This window comes from Sceloporus undulatus, unplaced genomic scaffold (assembly GCF_019175285.1).
Source record: "Sceloporus undulatus isolate JIND9_A2432 ecotype Alabama unplaced genomic scaffold, SceUnd_v1.1 scaffold_14, whole genome shotgun sequence".
In the NCBI taxonomy this organism is placed as follows: Eukaryota; Metazoa; Chordata; class Lepidosauria; order Squamata; family Phrynosomatidae; genus Sceloporus; species Sceloporus undulatus.
The window spans coordinates 1,266,117-1,285,585 of record NW_024802936.1 but is presented as its reverse complement, the minus strand read 5'-3'; the positions used below and the strand labels follow the sequence as shown (position 1 = coordinate 1,285,585).

The 19,469-nt window shown below is 37.7% G+C and overlaps 1 protein-coding gene across 2 annotated transcripts in view; it reads left to right on the top strand.

The window, feature by feature from the left end:
• LOC121917286 (tyrosine-protein kinase Yes) overlaps positions 1 to 18,097 on the top strand; it is a 35,651-nt gene extending 17,554 nt beyond the window's left edge. The window contains exons 2-9 of one of the 2 annotated variants that reach the window (XM_042443095.1): positions 6,283 to 6,421; positions 7,802 to 8,074; positions 13,028 to 13,127; positions 14,229 to 14,327; positions 17,054 to 17,157; positions 17,245 to 17,394; positions 17,579 to 17,734; positions 17,847 to 18,097. In XM_042443095.1, coding sequence (XP_042299029.1) covers positions 7,810 to 8,074; positions 13,028 to 13,127; positions 14,229 to 14,327; positions 17,054 to 17,157; positions 17,245 to 17,394; positions 17,579 to 17,734; positions 17,847 to 18,082 — 1,110 coding nt within the window. In that variant the 5' untranslated portion in view covers positions 6,283 to 6,421; positions 7,802 to 7,809 and the 3' untranslated portion in view covers positions 18,083 to 18,097. The remainder of the gene's footprint in view (positions 1 to 6,282; positions 6,422 to 7,801; positions 8,075 to 13,027; positions 13,128 to 14,228; positions 14,328 to 17,053; positions 17,158 to 17,244; positions 17,395 to 17,578; positions 17,735 to 17,846) is intronic. The other variant, XM_042443094.1, reaches the window with a different exon arrangement.
• Positions 18,098 to 19,469: the final 1,372 nt, after the last annotated feature.

Sequence of the window (19,469 nt, the reverse complement as noted above, 5' to 3'; positions counted from 1 at the left end):
TTGAATAGTTGCTCAGTCAACATTACTGAGGTTAGCATTGGATAGGAAGGTTTCATTTCTGCCATACTCATACTTGCTAATACTGTATTCCTATTCCTAATGGAGAGTAAACCTAAGTGTGTATCTAGAGCAAATTTGTCTGCCTTAAAGTGGATTTTGGCTCGAAAGTACTGTACATAATTCTGTATATCAATTGGCTCTGATGGAAGTGAACTCTCTCTATTACCAGAGGTTTTGATTATGCACTGGAGCATCTCATGCATTTTTCATGCACTGTAGAAGCATTTGAATCACTACTAAACTTGCATCAAGCTCTTTTTGCTGTATTCTGCTAAACTGAATTCCCTAGTTGGCTATCCCTCTTAAGACAGTGTGTCCATACTGCAGGGAAAAAAACCTAGCTGCTGACCAATATTTTTTCTTCTGTGCATGGTCAAATGCATCTCTTGAGAAGTCTGGACTTCTCAAGACTTTGGGTACATACTTATCTGCACCTGCTGGAAGGGATGTTCTCCAATGTATAGAAATGTTTAGGTGAAAGGGGAGAAAACAAAAAAAATTGAGGCATTTCCCCCCATTTCTTTTCTAGAAAAAAATGGGTTATGGGTTATTTTCTTTTAAAATGATGAGCAGAATACTTTATGACAAAGTATTCACATATTGATGTTTCCAAAATCATTTCTAAAAATGATGTAAGAAGTTTATGTAAGACTATGGTCAAAGAGCTGTACACATACCACACATATGCACAACTGACATCCATCAAAGTAACAAAGGCAGTTTCAATCCCAAAACCGGACTGAAATCAGATTTACAACAGATTTAGATAATTGGTTTCATTCATTATTAGCTGAAGTTGTAGACTAGCCCCCAACACTGTGCTTAGTAAAGGTCCATTGGCCTTTGGTCAATCATTTTCCAAGAACATTTCTGGTCTAGAGATGGCTTTTTTCAGGAAAGGATACAGAACAACTTCCTTAGAGGTAGTAAAAGTTATTTCTTTTATATTGATGCATAAGGCATATGTGCAAGATGAAATTTAAACCATTTTAAATATGACTAATATTGAGCTACTGTAGCTTTTCTAAAATTACATGTACTAATGTGCATGTCCTAGTCTTGCATATTTCTGACAAAATGTTGAGTAAAGAACAATTTTTAGGTTGTGATCACTTCACATTTCCCTGGGAGTATTTCCAGCTGATCTCTGTGGGACTGACTTCTGAGTAGATACTCATAGAATTCACTGTTGGAAAGATACCCCCCTTCGCCCCCCCCCCCCTTTTTTTAATTGCAGCATGCCACAAACAACATTGTAAAGAGCTAACTCTAATTTGGTAATGTAATGTAGCATATGCAGTTTTATAAAAGAGCATGCAAGAGAGTAATTGAAAATGTTTAATTAGTGGCTACATTTTCAAATGGAACAAAAACACATTTTGTTTTTGTTTTCTTTCTAAAATGTGGCTTAAGTCATAAGGCCACAGAACCTTCAGCCTGTCCCGGAAACATTCTTTATTTGTATCCTCTTTAGCTTGATTCATTTATTTAGAGGCCCACTGTGATTTTTAGAAAATCTTGTTACAGCTTCTTTGTGACTGAAGCACATTGTCAGTCAACTCAATCTCCTCCATGCCAGCCAACTGTCCCTTAATGGAGCGATTCATCTGGGTGAATAGGACTCATACTTTAAGGAGACAATTGGCTAGCAGAGAGGGTGCCAAATTGATTTAACTTTGCACAACTGTGAAAGAATTTGTAAAAAGACACTGTCAGCTAATGTTGGCAGAAGTTCCAGCTGTCTGAAAACTGCTCTAAATTGCGAAGTACACTATTTAAACAAATGTGAATATAATAATTTACTGCATAGTACTTGGTGAATCTTTTAATATCATTAAAAATTAAGTAATTTTTGCCATCTTCCTTGCTGAACTATTTCTGTTTTGAAACCACTGCATATTTATTATATTAGTTGTCCACATCTCGATGGTATAGGAAAGCAAAATGGGATGTAGAAGGGTTGATGATTTCAACACAATACATCTTATGCTGTCTGCCCAGCTTCATTTGCCAAATCATTTTGCTTGTTTCTTTGCTTCGTCAACCCTCCCCTTCAGATTTTCATAGACCTGAAACGTACATGCTCCGTAGTTGCAGCGCATCCCTGGCAGCTGAGGGCAGCTTGCAGCAGATGTTAATTGAGGTAATTTGGGTAGGGAACAAATTGTGTTAACTCTGGGGAAACTTCCAGTATCACTTCAGCCAAGATCTCACTGTTTTCTGGCTGCCATGTCCATTGAGCTTTAAGGATGTTATAGTCTGGAATTTTCTATCTACAGTGAATAGGGGAGAAGAGATTGTCAACAAGTAGAAGAAAAAGGAGGAGGCCTCAAACTGATAATTGAAATTAAAAAAATATTTTGTGACATGCCCAGTGCCTATCAGAGACACTAATGTATAGTTCTGACACCGAATAACCTTCAGACAGTATGCATAAGCAATAAACATTACAACATAAGTAAATAATTGAATTCTTGAATCATGTAACATCACATTACCATATTTGAGAAACTTGCAAGTATGAATGGTGATAAGCAATTTGGAAAGATACATCAGTACACTTGTATCAGTGAAACTACTTGCCATTTCCAAAAAAGCTTAATCACTACTATGATAGTGAAATGGCTACCATATGCAGTGTGTGTACAACCCTGGAGGGAAAGCATAAAATATAGAAGCCTATATCTCATTACTAAAGGTATCCATTGCTAGATACTATTTAGTTGCTAAATAGGAAATCAACAGGTTTATAAGTCCTATTGGCTCAGTGAGTCTGCTCACTGGGACTAGTATTTGGATTTAGGTCCAAAACTCAGAATGCATATGTGTTGTGGGCTCAGTCATCCACATTATGGGCTTTCTGTGTGAGATTTATCTCCTGATGACAGTGTGTTAACTGGGCTCTGACTGAAGAGGTATGTTATAAATGTGTTCCTCCCCTATTCCGCCAGGTCTTGCCTACAGTATTTTGCCCAATATGGTAGCTGGCATACTTTGAATGTAGGATTATATTCTAGGACATTAAAAAATAGACCTTAAAAATTAACTGTAGTTACTATAAAGCAAAACTTTTTAAAAAGGTCCTCAGTACAATGAAAATATTGTACAATGAAAATATTTCAGTACAAATATATCAGTACAATGAAAATATTGAACTCTGTTTGGGCCTAGAACAAATTCATCCCAGCTCTCCCATCCCCATCCATTGATTGCAGGGGCATGAAACATCCACCCTTTGTTAAGCATCTTCGTTGAAATTGGGGGGGGGGGATGTGCTAGGTCAGTATTCTTGCAATTTTCAATGCTTGGGCCCTTACCTTTCTCTGTGCAGTCTAAACATTAAAGACAAAGAAAGAAGGAAAGACAAGTGGAGATGAAGATGAGACTAGGGGAAAGAAGAGTGAGTGGTGAAAGTGCAGGAAAGAGAGGCACAAGTGGTTTTTCTTTCCCCTGTGCTTTGCCTTCCTCCCTCTATCCAGTTTCTATTTCAATTAATTTTATTCCAGTACTAATTTTGAGGATCACTCTATATTTTGTTTTTTGCCTTTGCATTTGTATTAATGTGCTAAATATCTCTTTGGAGAACAGGAGAAGTCCCAGCAGACTGGAGGAGGGCAAATGTTGTCGCCATCTTAAAAAAAAAAAGGGGGGGGGATCGTCCAGTTAGTCTGACATCAATACCAGGAAAGATTCTGGAGCAGATCATTAAACAGTGTGTCTGTGAACATCTAGAAGGCAATGCCATCATCACAAAAAGTCAACGCAGCTTTCAGAGAAACAAGTCATGCCAGACAAATCTGATCTCTTTCTCTGATAAAATTACCAGCTTGGTAGATGAAGGGATTGCTGTGGATATGGTATATCTTGATTTCAATAAGGCCTTTGAGAAGGTTTCTCATGACATTCTTGCAAACAAGCTTGTAAAATGTGGGCTACTGTTACATGGATTTGTAATTGGTTAACCGGCCAAACCCAAAGGGTGCTCAACAGTGGCTCCTTTTCATTCTGGAAAGAAGTGACCAGTGGGGTCCCACAGGGCTCTGTCCTGGGCCCAGTGCTATTCAACATCTTTATCAATGACTTGGATGACAGAATTTGGGGCATACTTATCAAATTTGCAGATGACACCAAATTAGGAGGAGTAGCTAATACTCCAGAGGACAGGATCAAAATTCAAGACTACCTGAATAGACTAGAAAGCTGGGCCAAAGCTAACAAAATGAACTTCAACAGGGAGAAATGTAAGGTACTGCACTTAGGGCGGAAAAATGAAATGCACAGATATAGGATGGGTGAAACTTGGCTGAATGAGAGACTTCTACGTGTGAAAGAGATCTAGGAGTCCAAGTAGACCACAAGTTGAACATGAGTCAACAGTGCGATGCAGCAGCTAAAAAGGCCAATGCAATTTTAGGCTGCATCAATAAAAGTATAGTGTCTAGATCAAGAGAAGTAATAGTGCCACTGTATTCTGCTTTGGTCAAGCCTCACCTGGAATATTGTGTCCAGTTCTGGGCACCACAATTTGAAAAGGACATTGAGAAACTGGAGCGTGTCCAAAGGAGGGCGACTAAAATAGTGAAGGGTCTGGAAACCATGCCCTATGAGGAACGACTTAGGGAGCTGGGGATGTTTAGCCTGGAGAAGAGAAGGTTAAGAGGTGATATGATAGCCCTGTTTAAATACTTGATGGGATGTCATATTGAGGAATGAACAAGCTTGTTTTCTGCTGCTCCAGAGACTAGGACCTGGAGCAATGGATGCAAGCTACAGGAAAAGAGATTCCACCTCAACATTAGGAGGAACTTCCCGACAGTAAGGGCTGTTCGACAGTGGAACACACTCTCTCAGAGTGTAGTGAAGTCTCCTTCCTTAGAGGTCTTTAAACAGAGGCTGGATGGCCATCTCTCGGGGATGCTTTGATTGAGAGTTCCTGCATGGCAGAATGGGGTTGGACTAGATGGCCCTTGTGGTCTCTTCCAACTCTAAGATTCTATGAAGGAAAATCCTTTAAAAGCAAAATAGGCTATTGTATACACAACAGTGTTCTGATTTATAATACATATATTATACAAGTACATAGATAATGTTTGAGGCTGGACACCTATGTACATTAACTTGAAAGTAATCTCCATTTAACTCAGTAGAATATGCTGCTAAAGAAAAAGCCTGCTACCCATTCATTTTCAGCGAGAGAGTTAAACATATCCTTCCTTATGACCACTGTTATAAATAACTGTCATACTGATATCTAGTGACTTCATCATCACCCTGTTTCTTTTTAAAATTTTACCATGCCTTTTAGAAGTGTTACTGAACTTTAGTAATCTGTATGGATGGAAATGAAAATGTATAGAGTGGCAATGTCACACTATATAAGCCCACTTAAAATCTTTGAAGTAGTTTCAGTTGATTAAATAAAAGTTTAATTAGGTTATGATTTCCCTATGATCTTCATTTTCCTAATAAAATGACATGTGCTAGACTGTGTTTAAGTAACTATTATTAGTATAAAGCTTAAATTTAGAGTCTTTATGTATGGCTCAGAGACTTGAAAAAGACATTTTAAATATGCCAGACATTCAAAGACATGCAGTTTTGTCTTGCTATTGCACCTGTTGTCTAATGCAGCAGTACATGCAATGTTGCCATTTTTTCCAGTGGGTGAAAAACAATATTATCTATAATATATGACTCGATATTGAAATTTATGGATAGTGTTTAACTGTCTGTTGCTTAGCATTGAACAATGACAAAAGACAGAAAACTGGCTAGAAGCTAGAAACAGAAATACAGTAACCAATATTGGTTCAAAAGCAGTCTAGTATTCCATTGGTTTCTGGTGTTTATTTCTAGTATCTTTTTTTGCACGGGCATATGAGAGCTCATGCTAAATTCTAAAGCTTTCGTTTGGAAGATCTTAAATGTAGAATTATGCTTATTATTTTGTCAGTTACTGGTATGTGTGTATGCTGAATAAGAATAGTCTGTTTGGGGACCACAGTGGTTGTATAAGCTGTATTATACTAATGGCATTATGGCTCATTATAGTGACAACAATTCTCTTCTCCCAACAAATTGAAGTTCTCCAATTTCATGGGTTAGTCATGGTGAAATTGGAGGGGAATGGTGTTCTGCTGCTATCTGTAGTTAGCGAACTGTGCTAAATGATGTAAATTGCACATAATTAGAAACACATTCTGTATGTTTTATGAAAATTAGGTGTCAAAGCCATTGTGGTGTAGTCGTTTGAGCATGAGTTAGGACTCTGGAGATCAGTGTTTGATTCTGCGCTCGGCCATGGAATGCCACTGATTGACCTTGGATGAGTCATATACTCTGAATCCCAGAAACTCCTGAGGTAGGTTGCCTTAGGTTCACCATAATTTGGAAATGATTTGAAGGCACGCAACAACAATGTATTAAAGCTATTAATGTGTATCCTTTGAAAAGTTTGTTTCCCTGCATATTCAGTTCCTTTTTTGCTTCACGTATTAAACAGTATATAACAAAGTTTGTACTTCAGTCAAGCTATTAGAATGGAATAATTTAACAAGTTGTCTCTATACTGTATTTGAGAAGTATTTAGGGTGCAGTGTTGTAAGCACCGTAGTCCTCAATAGAAATCTCTAGGGCTTTATCTTCCATTATAATCTGTATCATTATGATCTGAATCTGCCTTTATAAATGAAACCTAGTAGCTAGCTCCTGACTTAGAATATAGACCCATTCTTATTTTATCAAGAGATAAAATAAACCCAGTTTTAGATTTGTTAGGCTGTAAGGTACTAGATGGACATGTCATTTTACAATGTTATGTGTATCTAACAGAATTATGTAACTATAGTTTAATTAATCCCTATCTATGTTGTATCTACTTGTTCTGTTTTCACTCTATGTGGGGTATAGTCTATAAATGTGCATATTACACTACTGGAATTTGTTTTACTTTTAGCAGAACTCTGGCCATTTAAAAAAATACTGTTTAATCTTACAGTGCACAGAACTATTGAAAGGCGAACAATTTGTGCATCAGTACAAAAACTTGTTTGGGCTAGCACAGCTCTAAGAATAAATAATGCACACAGTATTAACTGATTTTAACACCAATATCCATAGACAAACTTGTTTTTAATTCAGCATAAATGATAGGCCCATGGTTATCTCTGCTTCAAAGTACCGTCCGATTAATTAGGATTAACTTCATAAAATAAGAATGAATTGTAGGATTTCTCCAATTCATTTGGGAGGACTTTTGTTTCCTGTTGCTGCAGAATTTGCAGAATAGAGCTAACAACAGTCCAGTTGCATGTAAGATTGTCTAGCCTTGCAAATACAGTAATACTTGAAAAGGTGGTTACTGAATACAAAAAACTCTAATTTTGGTCCTGATGAATATACAAATTTAATGAATTGTTAAAATATTGACCCATAATGGATCAGTATTTCAACAAAAGACTGTGGAATACATTTTAGAAAAGGACTGTGATCTTGTGAGCAATTTGTTGATTCTATACCAATATTTGGAGGACCAACCTGACAATTTTTAAGACTGACTTTTATTGCCCTTTTTAATGTTTTTAAGATTGTATGGTCTCATGTAGCTGTTGTATATTAACTGTAGATTAAAGACATCACAATCAGTTCAGTTTTAGAATTGGTGTCTGAATGCATAAGGAATAGGAATAGTGTTTTATTTAATTGGTGATGCAACATGGTAATAGAGCCTTTTTCTCTACAGAATAGACAATGGGGTGTATTAAAAGTAAAGAAGATAAAGGTCCTACCTTGAAGTATAGGACTGAGAATACTCCAGAATCTATTACATCTCAAGCCAGCCATTATGGATCTGATTCAGCACAAACAACCCAATCACCTGCAATAAAGGGATCCTCCGTTAATTTTAACAGCCATTCCATGACTCCTTTTGGTGGGCCATCTGCTGTGACACCTTTTGGAGGAGCAACTTCCTCATTTCCATCTGTGCCATGCCCATACCCTAGTGGCTTAACAGGTAAGCGCTATTTCAAAAATAATACCAAATAATCAGCATTTCCTCCAAGAAGAGAAACTAAACTAAAACCTGTGCTTGATGTGTATGTTCATTCATGGGTTTTCTTTTGACCAGCTGTGATCCCTGTATCCCTGTATATAGATCATATAATTATATAAAAACTCAAGCAGCATCAGGTGAATAACTTAAACTAATTCCTACCACTGAAGCCAGCAATGAACACACTCTTCCGCTATTGGCAGGATAAACACACTGTAGAGCTCAGCGTGCCACACTGTGCAATTTTGGGCTTGTCTGAACTCCAGAAGGCTGCGGAGGGCATCTCGCCATTTTGGATGACAGAAATTACTCCAGTCATCTTTTTATTTTATTTTTTTGGTTTGGTTTTGGTTTTTCCACTGTTTCAGGGTGTGTAAGGTAGTAAAACAGAATGATTTAACCATGCTTATAAAACCTAGGTTATTTTCAGCTGAAAATAAATTTGGCAAAAAATGGGAGTGGGTTAGTTGGGATCTACCAACCCAATGGGCTGCATACAGCCTGCCTCCCAAGTAATTTCTACTTCTGTGCTACAGGTATCAGGGAACATTGCCAGTGCGATGCTATATATTTGCCTCCCATAAGCAAAATTGGTTACATTGAAATATTTTATTAACACACAATAATCAGTATTGCATATTTACTATTGTTTCAATGGTGTATTCACTGAAAGTGTTACTTGGACATTTTGGAGCGTGGTATTTAAAATGATAACTCAGAAATAGATACCCCCTTTTCATTCTTGAATTTTTCAGGGGAAAAAATGAAATTTCTGAACTGTAATTATGTGTTTGTGTGTAGTATAAATGAAGTTGTGTCCTAGGGATACTCAGTTGTTAACGATTTAATTACAATTTTGACAAGTCCCTGTTTGATATTGTATTCCTTTATTATGTTATTAATTAATTTTATAAAGCTGCATTTTTAAAAAGTGTGTGTGAAAAAATATAGAAGCCAGAATATTTCCACCCACATCACTGTGCATACTAAGAAAACTGAAGTTTGGTGCATATACTGTAGTGTCGATCACTAGGAAAACCTAAGACATTTATTCACGTAACAGTCACAGTTCACCTCATAATAAGGCTAACGTTCCAACAAGAACCAAATTAAGTCATACATGGAATGGAATTTGAAGGGACTGTGGGTTCCATGGCCACACCAAATTGAGATTTAAGCACACTGACAACCTGCAGCAAACAAAAACATGCAGCTGTGCTTGTTAAAAGCTAATTTCACTTACTGATAATTTTACAAACATCTCTCAAGCCTCAACCTTACTGTTTTACTAAATTATAAAACATCAAGCACTTTATGCCATCTACGACAAATCTCTCATTCCCCCTCATACTATGTTGGGATATTTACATCACTTTTGCTGGGTTGATGTTGTGATATGGTAGCAGTAACAGGAAGGCAATCTGCAGTGATGATCATCTGTACTCGAAGTAAGTATGCAGGCAATTACAACTTTGATTGCAACTCTGAAGGCTAAAAAGTATTGACTCTTAAGGTAAATTAAGGTTATGAGCCCTGGTGGCGCAGTGGTTAAATGCCTGTACTGCAGCCACTCACTCACAAACCATAAGGTTGCAAGTTCAATACCAGCAAAAGGGGTCAAGCTCAACTCAGGCTTGAGTACTCAGATTGTTGGGGGCAATTGGCTTATGCTTTGTAAACCACTTAGGGAATGCTTAAGTGCACTGATAAGCAGTATAGAAATATATTTGCTATTGCTATTGCTAAATCGACACTATGTATTTTGAATATTTGTTTGAGTTGCCTTATTATAACGATAACCGTTTAGATTCATAGAACATAGACATGTAGTGCATAGTGAACTTGAGAAGTTACTACAATAAACCAATAAAAGTGAGGTGATAGAGTGGTTTAGAGAGAGTGGTTTGTTTGGCAAAGTTTAAACGTTGTATTTTCTGATGTGTTGACATTTGCTTCTTACTGAAATGTGATAAATTATGCCATTTTTAGATCTCTCCTGAAATGAACTGCTGAAGGATTTTAAAATCAAATGTTTCCTGCATTATTAAAATACTAATGAACATGCCCAGCTTTGCATGGATTGGAAAAACCCTTACTTTGATACACTGAAGACTTGAAACAAAATCAGGCATGGTCAAAAATGATATATAGAGCTTGCCCCATCTGAGTGAACCCATGACTGTTGGGCAATCTCTAGGCATGGCCTCTTGCAGTTGTGCAGTCTGGAACCTTCTGAGGAAAGAGCTTTCCAACTGTATCTATGTGAGGGGCACTGCTTCCAGTGGGAGTGCTCCTGCATCGCTTCATTCTCTATCAACTGCAAATATGTGTGCCGACACATACACACGCACACACAGTTTTATTATTAAAGAGGTGCATTTGAAGAGTGAAATTATACATTCCAATCAATTTTAACACGCAGGATTCATTGAGGTGCATTTGCAGATGAAACTGCATCCATAAATTCTGTGTGTGTGTATGTGTGCATATGCATGCGCCTTTTTATTGCCTGTTGACTTATATTGACACCATTTCATAGGGATTTCTTAGGCAAGGATTACCCAGAAGTGTTTTTGCCAGTTCCTTCCTCTGAAATACAGCATATAACACCTGGTATTACATTGCATGTAGTGGTAGGGATTTTCACTCTCCATTGCATCCCGAGTCCTCCAGCAATCTCTATTTTAGAGGGCTGTGATGTACTCTGAAGCCCATTTGCAACCTACACTGAGGGTGGTGACCTGGGCAGATTCCATTGAGCTGGAATTCACACTGGAATTAGAGTTCTGACTCTTAACAGAATACAGTAAATTGTCCAAAAGGGAAGCTGTTGGTTTTCTCTGGATGTTCTAGCTATTGTGATCTAATTCAAATTTCTGTATACTGTATGATACAGTAAATTCTTCAATTTAGAACATTATTAATTTGTAAATTCCATATTTAGACTTCCTTTGTTTTCAGAAGGTATTTTCAGGATTCTCAGTATAAAACCTGTGTAATAAAACTGAAAATTACATACTGTTTCCAAAATGCATCCTAGAGTAAAATTGTTTGCACGTGCACATACACAAATATACTCTCTTAGCAAAGAGAGCAGTATATATTATGAAGAAGAGCTACCCTTTTATTAACAGCCTTGCTTCCTTGCAGCCTCAGGTCCTTGGCTTCCTTGACTGTGTCTATCCACCTGTAATGCAGTCATTTTCTTTTCCTACACCAATTCAACTTAACAAATCGTAATTGTTTTTTTTCCCCTAAGGAGTCATGTAATGAGTCACGTCTTTTCATGATATGTCTTTTCTAATGAGTCATGCTTTCCCGTGATACACATTATAGTAGTATGCAAAATTTTCTTCATGAAAATATGCATAGTGTATACAGTTAATTCTAGAAAAAAGTCAGCATGTGCTATATAAACTGTAGCAAAGCCTTTGACTGCTTAGATCATGAAGAACTGTAGAATGCTCTAAAAGAAATAAGAGTGCCACTACATTTGACAGTCCTGGTGGGGAATGTATACTTAGGGCAAGAGGCCACTGTTAGAACAGAATATAGAGAAAGAGAATAGTTCCTAATTGACAAAGGGATCAGGCAAGGCTGCTTTCTATCATGCTATTTTTTCAACTGGTAACAGAAAATATCATATGAAGAACAGTTTTAAACTCAGAAGGAGGAGTGAAGAAAGGAGGAAGGAACATCAACAATCTAAGATATGCAGATAACATCATACTACTAATGGAAACTATCAGAGACTTGGAACAATTACTTAGGAAAGTTAAAGAAGAAAGTGCAAAGGCAGGCTGTTGAACATAAAGAAAACAAAAACCACCATTGAGGATCTACATAAATTCAACCTAAATAATAAGGTAATCAAAATAGTGAAAGATTTCCCATAATCAAATATTGATCTAAATGGAAGAGTCAGGAAATCAGAAGAAGACAAGGCATGGGAAGAGCAACTATGAAAGAACTAGATAAGAAATGCAGATAGGAAGAAAATCAACTCATTTGAGCTGTGCGCTAGAGAAAAGTACTGAGGATACTGTGGAAAGCCTAATAGATAAATGGATCCTAGAACAGATCAAGCCTGAACTTTCATGAAAGCCAAGATGATGAAATTGAGGCTGTTGTAGTTTGGCCACATCATGAGAAGACATGCATTAGAAAGACAATAATGCTCAGTAGAAGGTAGTAGAAAGAGAGGAAGACTGCACACCAGATAATAATAATAATAATAATAATAATAATAATAATAATAATACATCATTAAAATAATACAATCCAATTAAGCAATCAATAAAATACTAATATTGAATTATACATCCCTATTAGTTCTTTAAAATCTCCAAATATGCCATCATATATGGCTGGGCTCACTCTGGAAGGTCATGGGCCTGACTCTGCAGGACCTAAGCAGAGCAGTGGAGGACAGGGGTTCTTGGAGATATCTCATCCGCAGAGTCGACATGTGTCAGGGTTGACTCAAGGGCAATTAACAAGAACAAATACAGTTAATAAGTATGCAAACAATACAGAACATCTGTAAATATTCATGTCATTTTATTAAAGTATCCAGCTCACTTTCCAAATGAATTTTTTGGCATTCTTCCTGTGTACAGTGCACCCACATCATATGTGGCTTTCAGCATATGTTGAAAGCCACACGCGGGGCACAAGGGGTGGCGCGTCCCATTTAGATTAATGGGGCGCGTGCCCACCGCCACGCCGCCACCACATGCATGAGCCCCATTACTTTCAGTGGGGCTCGAGCATACACGGTTTTTTTTACACGGGGGGGGGGGGGGGGGGGGCGTCCCCCGCGTGTAAAAAAAAAAGGGCGCACTGTATTTGTCTTCTTCCTCTTTTGCCATGTTTAGCAACTGGCATGATTGCTATACTTTTGTTTTTCCTTAGGTGGTGTTACTGTTTTTGTGGCCTTATATGACTATGAAGCCAGAACTACAGATGACCTTTCCTTCAAGAAGGGTGAACGGTTCCAAATAATCAATAACACGTAATTATATTCTCATTTGCATTGGGGATTGATCAAGTTGAATCCTTTTTGACACTGCATAGCTGCCTTACAGGTGTAGTTATCCATTCATGGGAAGGCTGTTGCTTATTATGCTCTTGCATGCAAAATACCACATCTAGTTGGGTTCAGAAAGATAAAGGGAAACTGGATATTAACTTACCTATTTCTTGGAAGTAAAAATATCTTTAAAATGTTACTGTTACTTTGATGGTTACTTTATTGAATTTGTTTTTGTCATGTTTAAACCTGAAGTAGGATATTTCCAATACAGTAGTTTCATTTAATATGAACTTCTGGGCATCTTTTACATTCTGAAGATCTTTTGATCCTCTATATTAAAAGATGTAAGTCTGCAAAACTGTCATTCCTTTTCAGAAGTAGGGGAACATTCTGTCTCCCTAAACTGAGGGACTAGAACTTTTCACAGTGCACCTTCCAGATCCACCTTTTCATTTTTGTTGATCAGAGCTTTACCAGAGACATAATGGACATTTCCCTTTCTATTGCAACTGTTAGCTCTCCATCAGAAAATCAGTACCATATATACTTGACTATAAGTCGACCTCATATATAAATTGAGGGCAGGTTTTCTGGGCAAAAGTTATGGATTTTTATATGACTCATGGATAAGTCGAGGGTAAAACTTAGGGATATTTAATGAAGGATGTAAAAGATGAAGCACGAACTTACAAAAGTCCAGCAGGCATAACTATTTGTACTCATACTAAAGACTGGATGGATGAGAGAATAGAAGGGGGTCAGTGCTTCCAGGGCAGATTAAACTCTTGCATTTCACCATTACTATCTATCTATCTATGAGTTAAAATACAGTACTTACATTGACCCGTGGATAAGTCGACTCAGGTCTTTTGGGTCAATTTTTTAACCTAAATTTCTAGACTGATACATGAGTATATACAGTACTTTTTTATAGTACAATTTATTTGGTAAATCATTTCCTAAATTTGAGAGCTGATCAGCTAAACTGTATTTTAGTATAGTTTGTCTCTTCATGTTATTTCACTTTACAAAATTATATTCATGTATATTTGGTGTAACTACCTTTTTTTTTTTCTTCAGGGAAGGAGATTGGTGGGAAGCAAGATCTATTGCAACAGGAAAAAGTGGCTACATTCCTAGCAATTACGTAGCTCCTGCAGACTCCATTCAGGCAGAAGAGTAAGGCATTGTTGTGTAATTGGTCAGTCATTTCACCCATAACCTTTCAACAGAATTACAGGCAGAAAACTTCCAAGCGAATATAAAATTTCTCCAGTCTAAGTGTCCAAATAGGCAAAATGAAACTAATCTCATAAATGTTTGTGTGTGGTGCGTGCGTGCATGTATGCATGCATGCTAGGAAAAACAGCTTCAGATCTGGTATTTACATGTGTTGCTCTTGATACACATTAGCTTGGTACAATTTGCATATATTGAAGAGACATCTACATCTAAACTATCATTGGGTGCCATTTACACTAGCTTTTTAGGTTTCTTTGAAGATACTCATTTCATTTTATTTATTCCATTTGTATGCTGCATTTCTCCCGGAGTGGAATGCATGGCAGCACCCAAAGAGCATCAGTTAAAAAAACCTTAACAATACATTTTAAAAAAATAATTTAAAATCCCCACATTAAACTATAAAATCATTTTAAAAACATACAAAAGTTTTTTAAAAATATGCCTGGTAAAGTTGATTTGGGGGAGTTTGGCCAGCAGGTGCTACTTAGCTAGGCAGTTAAAGTAGTTACTTTGGTAGTATTTTGCCCACCCCTGCATTAGTGTTTGCTGTCATAAGAGGACCAGTGAGGTGGAAGGAAACATTTAGCGATACTGTCACTTTCAAGAGTCCCCCCCCCCCCCAGCCATCTCAAACACAAAAGTAATTGGGGACTGCCTTCCAGTGAGCTTGTTTCTATTTTGTACAAGGCTTTACAAGATACGGAAATTACTTACAGTTCACTGGGCTCAAGTATATGGAAGTTGTTTTCACAGCAGCCATGTTTATATAAAAGCTAACAGCCACAGTACATTCAGTTGCATTTCAGTAGCTTATTTCTGTGAAGAAGGCTGACAGAAGAACAGTATTCACACTGTTAGTAGCTTTTACCTTTTGCAGATCTTTTGACCCTCTGTTCCTATATATTAAGGGCAACAAGGTCATAACTAAATGGTTCACTTCCAATTGATGAGTGCTGAAATACAACTTGTAGAATATAAAAGTAACATTCTGTTAACTTACTGTGGGTGGAATAGTCACAATGGATGATGATTCATACAGAGTTAGTCATTTGACAAAGATGCTCCAGGGTTGTTTTTCATGCTATATTCATTGCCATGAACTCCCGCCCCCTCTCTTTTTAAAAAAATATATCTAAATCTTGATGGGAAAGACAATGTTCTGTCTATAGTGGTGTACTTTTAAATGCTGTAAAAAGAAGTCTATCAACATTGGTTTGGCATATTAGCCAGTTAATGCTTGTGTCACCATGCACTCACATACAGGTGCACACACTCCATGGAGTTCTTGGCATGTATAAAGAGCTTGGGGTTGGTTGGAGCCATGGCATCTCCTGTATTGATTTTTGTGACATTTTCCTGACTCATCCTTGGTTTTACCAATGTTGGGAGGTCGGACAAGAGTCCCACCTACCCAGTTCCTCTCTGGATTAGACAAAAGTTAAATTTTTATAAGAATCCCTGTCCTTCCCATGGAAACAAAGTTTCCTTCTACAGTCATTTATTTTGAAAGGGGTAACAAAGATAACCACAGGGAAGGAGAGGAAAGCTGAGGGAGATTGTCCCTTCTCAGCTTACTGACAGACTGGGGAAGCCCATAAGACTATGAAAGCTGTAGCTCTCTCCCAGAAGCTATTTAGGTTGTAGTAGCACGTGGAACAAGTATATCCCCCATGCTCCTTCAACACTGAAGGTTGTTAATGCAGTTCATGAAGGAGGAAGCAGGAAAAAATTACAAGACTTCCTCCTCTGCTCCTCCCTTGTAAACTGCCACTGCTGTTCTCTACTTCTGGGGCAGTGTGGTGGGGTGTGTGTGTGGGGGGGGGGGGGGTAGAATTGTGTTCTGAGGATGACAACTTAATTAGAAATCTCATCCTCCTTTGGGTGCACCTGGGACATAGAGAACGATCACGTTAACCACAGAATAATCCAGAGCAATATAAAGCTGGCCACTTGGATAATCCAGTGGAAATTACAAGAAACCACAGTAGCATTCAATCTATACATAATTCTGTTGCATAAATTGCATTTTAAAAATGTTTTTAAAGGTTTTTTTTAATATATAAAAAAATAAAACTACATTTAAATCATGTTATTTGCATGGGAGCACTAAGGCTATACTCAAAGAGCAACCCATTTTACTATAATTCATGTCGAGCAGAATGTGTGCCCTTTTGGGGAGGGAGGGGTAAACTTATTTTGAAAGCTTATAGAGAGAGGCTTAAATATCCTTGGGCTATGGACCAAGTGGCCAAGTTACTAATTTATAAATTGTATAGAATAAATGATATCTCCATTTGAAATAGCAAATAATCCATCTCCAGTGTGAAGTCAAAGGCTTTCGTGGCTGGCATCCATAGTTTTTTGTGGGGTTTTTGGTCTATGTGGCCATGTTCTAGAAGAGTTTATTCCTGACGTTTCGCCAGGATCTGTGGCTGGCATCTTCAGAGAATGCCACATAGCCCGAAAAACCCACAAAAAACTAAACAATCCATCTTTATTTTAAAAGTGCATAAGAGGGAAATCCCCCAATCATAATGAACTAGTTTTCACTTTAAGATGCAACTTCCTGTTATAATATATTATATTTACATTTATATTATCTACATTAACCAAAATATTGCAGTACTTACTTAAGAATATTTTTTCTTTGAATTCTTAAGATGGTATTTTGGCAAGATGGGCAGGAAAGATGCAGAAAGGTTACTTTTAAATCCCGGGAACCAGCGTGGTATTTTCCTAGTTCGAGAGAGTGAAACCACAAAAGGTATTATTTTCATTTTACCTCATAGGACAAAAGACTGTTATTTTGTTTATAAAGAAGTTGTTAAAAGCAAGTTATCTTTTCCCTCAGGTGCTTACTCTCTCTCAATACGTGACTGGGATGAGATTAGAGGCGATAATGTGAAACACTACAAAATTAGAAAACTTGACAATGGTGGATACTACATAACAACTCGAGCACAGTTTGAATCTTTACAAAAGCTTGTTAAACACTACACAGGTAAGCTTTAAATCATAAAATTCTATAGCTTGATATATTACTTTGTACATAGTAGATGGAAGTCAGAAGTGTGCTAAAGATGTGTTAATACTTTTGGTCTTGGGAAGATTACTGAAAATGTCACTTGGTTGTTTTACTATGTCTGGCAATATTTTTTTAAAAAAAACTTTTTTCTAATTACCAGATCATGCTGATGGCTTGTGCCATAAATTAACAACAGTGTGTCCAACTGTGAAACCTCAGACACAGGGTTTAGCAAAAGATGCCTGGGAAATTCCTAGAGAATCATTACGGTTAGAAGTTAAGCTTGGCCAGGGATGCTTTGGTGAAGTATGGATGGGTAAGTATCATATGGAGAAGAGCTGCAGAAGCAGTAGAACATTCGGAATATTTGTGTTACTCTGACAGTACCCCTCTATCATAACTGACAGTTTAATGCACTGCTTTCTTAGGAACATGGAATGGAACTACAAAAGTAGCGATCAAGACACTAAAACCTGGTACAATGATGCCAGAAGCTTTCCTACAAGAAGCCCAAATCATGAAGAAATTAAGGCATGATAAACTAGTTCCGCTATATGCTGTCGTGTCTGAGGAACCAATCTACATAGTCACTGAATTCATGACAAAAGGTACATGCTTCTTCTTGGACATAAATCAAAGATCTGAAGACAGTAATGTTTTGTGAGGTACATTGTTTAGTTTTTTAATTGTTTGTTTGGATATTGTAGAAGAGAGTATAAGTGCTTAGGCTGGATTCTAAAAAGCATCTACCTGGATCTTCACTGCAGATAATTTGCTGCTCTCAAGAAGATTCTTAACATTTCATAGAGTCATAGAGTTGGAAGAGACCGCAAGGGCCATCCAGTCCAACTCCCTGCCATGCAGGAAATCCAAATCAAAGCATCCCCAACAGATGGCCATTTACTAGTATGTTTCTTATGCTGCCACAGTTTTAATTATCCTGCCTTGGGTTCAGTTGGGAAAATATCCAAGAACTTTATTACTATTATATAGGATTGCCATTTGTATTTGCAGCAATATTAATGCTACATAAATTTTAATATTAATTTGAAACTACTTGAAATAAGAAGGTTGTCTAAACAACTCTTGTTCACATAGTTTAGTATTATGAGCACAAGCAATTGCAAGGGGAAAACTGCAAACGTCTGCTTCCTTCAATTAAATACAGTTTGTCATTCTGTCCAAACCGCCTCTCCCTGTATTGGATTGAGGCAGGTAACAGCAAACAAGAACAATAAAATCAAACGTGAGTATCAATAGATAAAAGCATAACAGGACATATTAGATCCTAGTTCCCCTATCTCCCTCCCACCCTAAAATACCATTAAAAAACAATTCCCAATAAAATGGTTAATAAAATAGATCGAGATCAAAGTCCAGTGGGTACAGCTAAACAAATGGAGAGTGAAAATTCTGAGGAGATCAATTTGGAAAGGCCTGCCAGAAGAGATCCATTTTTATTGCCTTCTTAAAGGCCTCCAATGATGTTATATGGCGGATCTCATCCGGCAGGTCATTCCAGATTTTTTTGAGATTTTTGGTTTCTCTGAACAAGCAAGTAAAAAAGTTGGGCTACCAGTCCTGAAGAACAGCAAAATGAGGACTCAGCAAATGCAAATGAGAAATCACCCAGAGTCAGGGGCTTTCCCAGCAGATAATGATCACCTGTCCCTCGTGGCTAGCGGCCCAGGGGGGACCGGCGGTAACATTACTGTTGCGCCGGATCATTAACACATCTTTGAGGGAAGGGCAATTTCCATCAGAGTTAAAATTGGCCATTGTAAAACCTATATTAAAAAAGCCCTCCCTCGACCCCCTGGCACACAATAATTATCGGCCAGTCTCGCTGCTACCATTCTTGGGTAAGGTGATCGAGAGGGCGGTTGCGATCCAGCTTCAGACAGTCTTGGATGAAACTGATTATCTGGACCCATTTCAAACTGGCTTCCGGGCGGGTCACGGGGTTGAGACGGCCATGGTCGCCTTGGTCGATGATCTCCGTCTGGGCATCGACAGGGGAAGCGTGTCCCTGTTGGTGCTCTTGGACATCC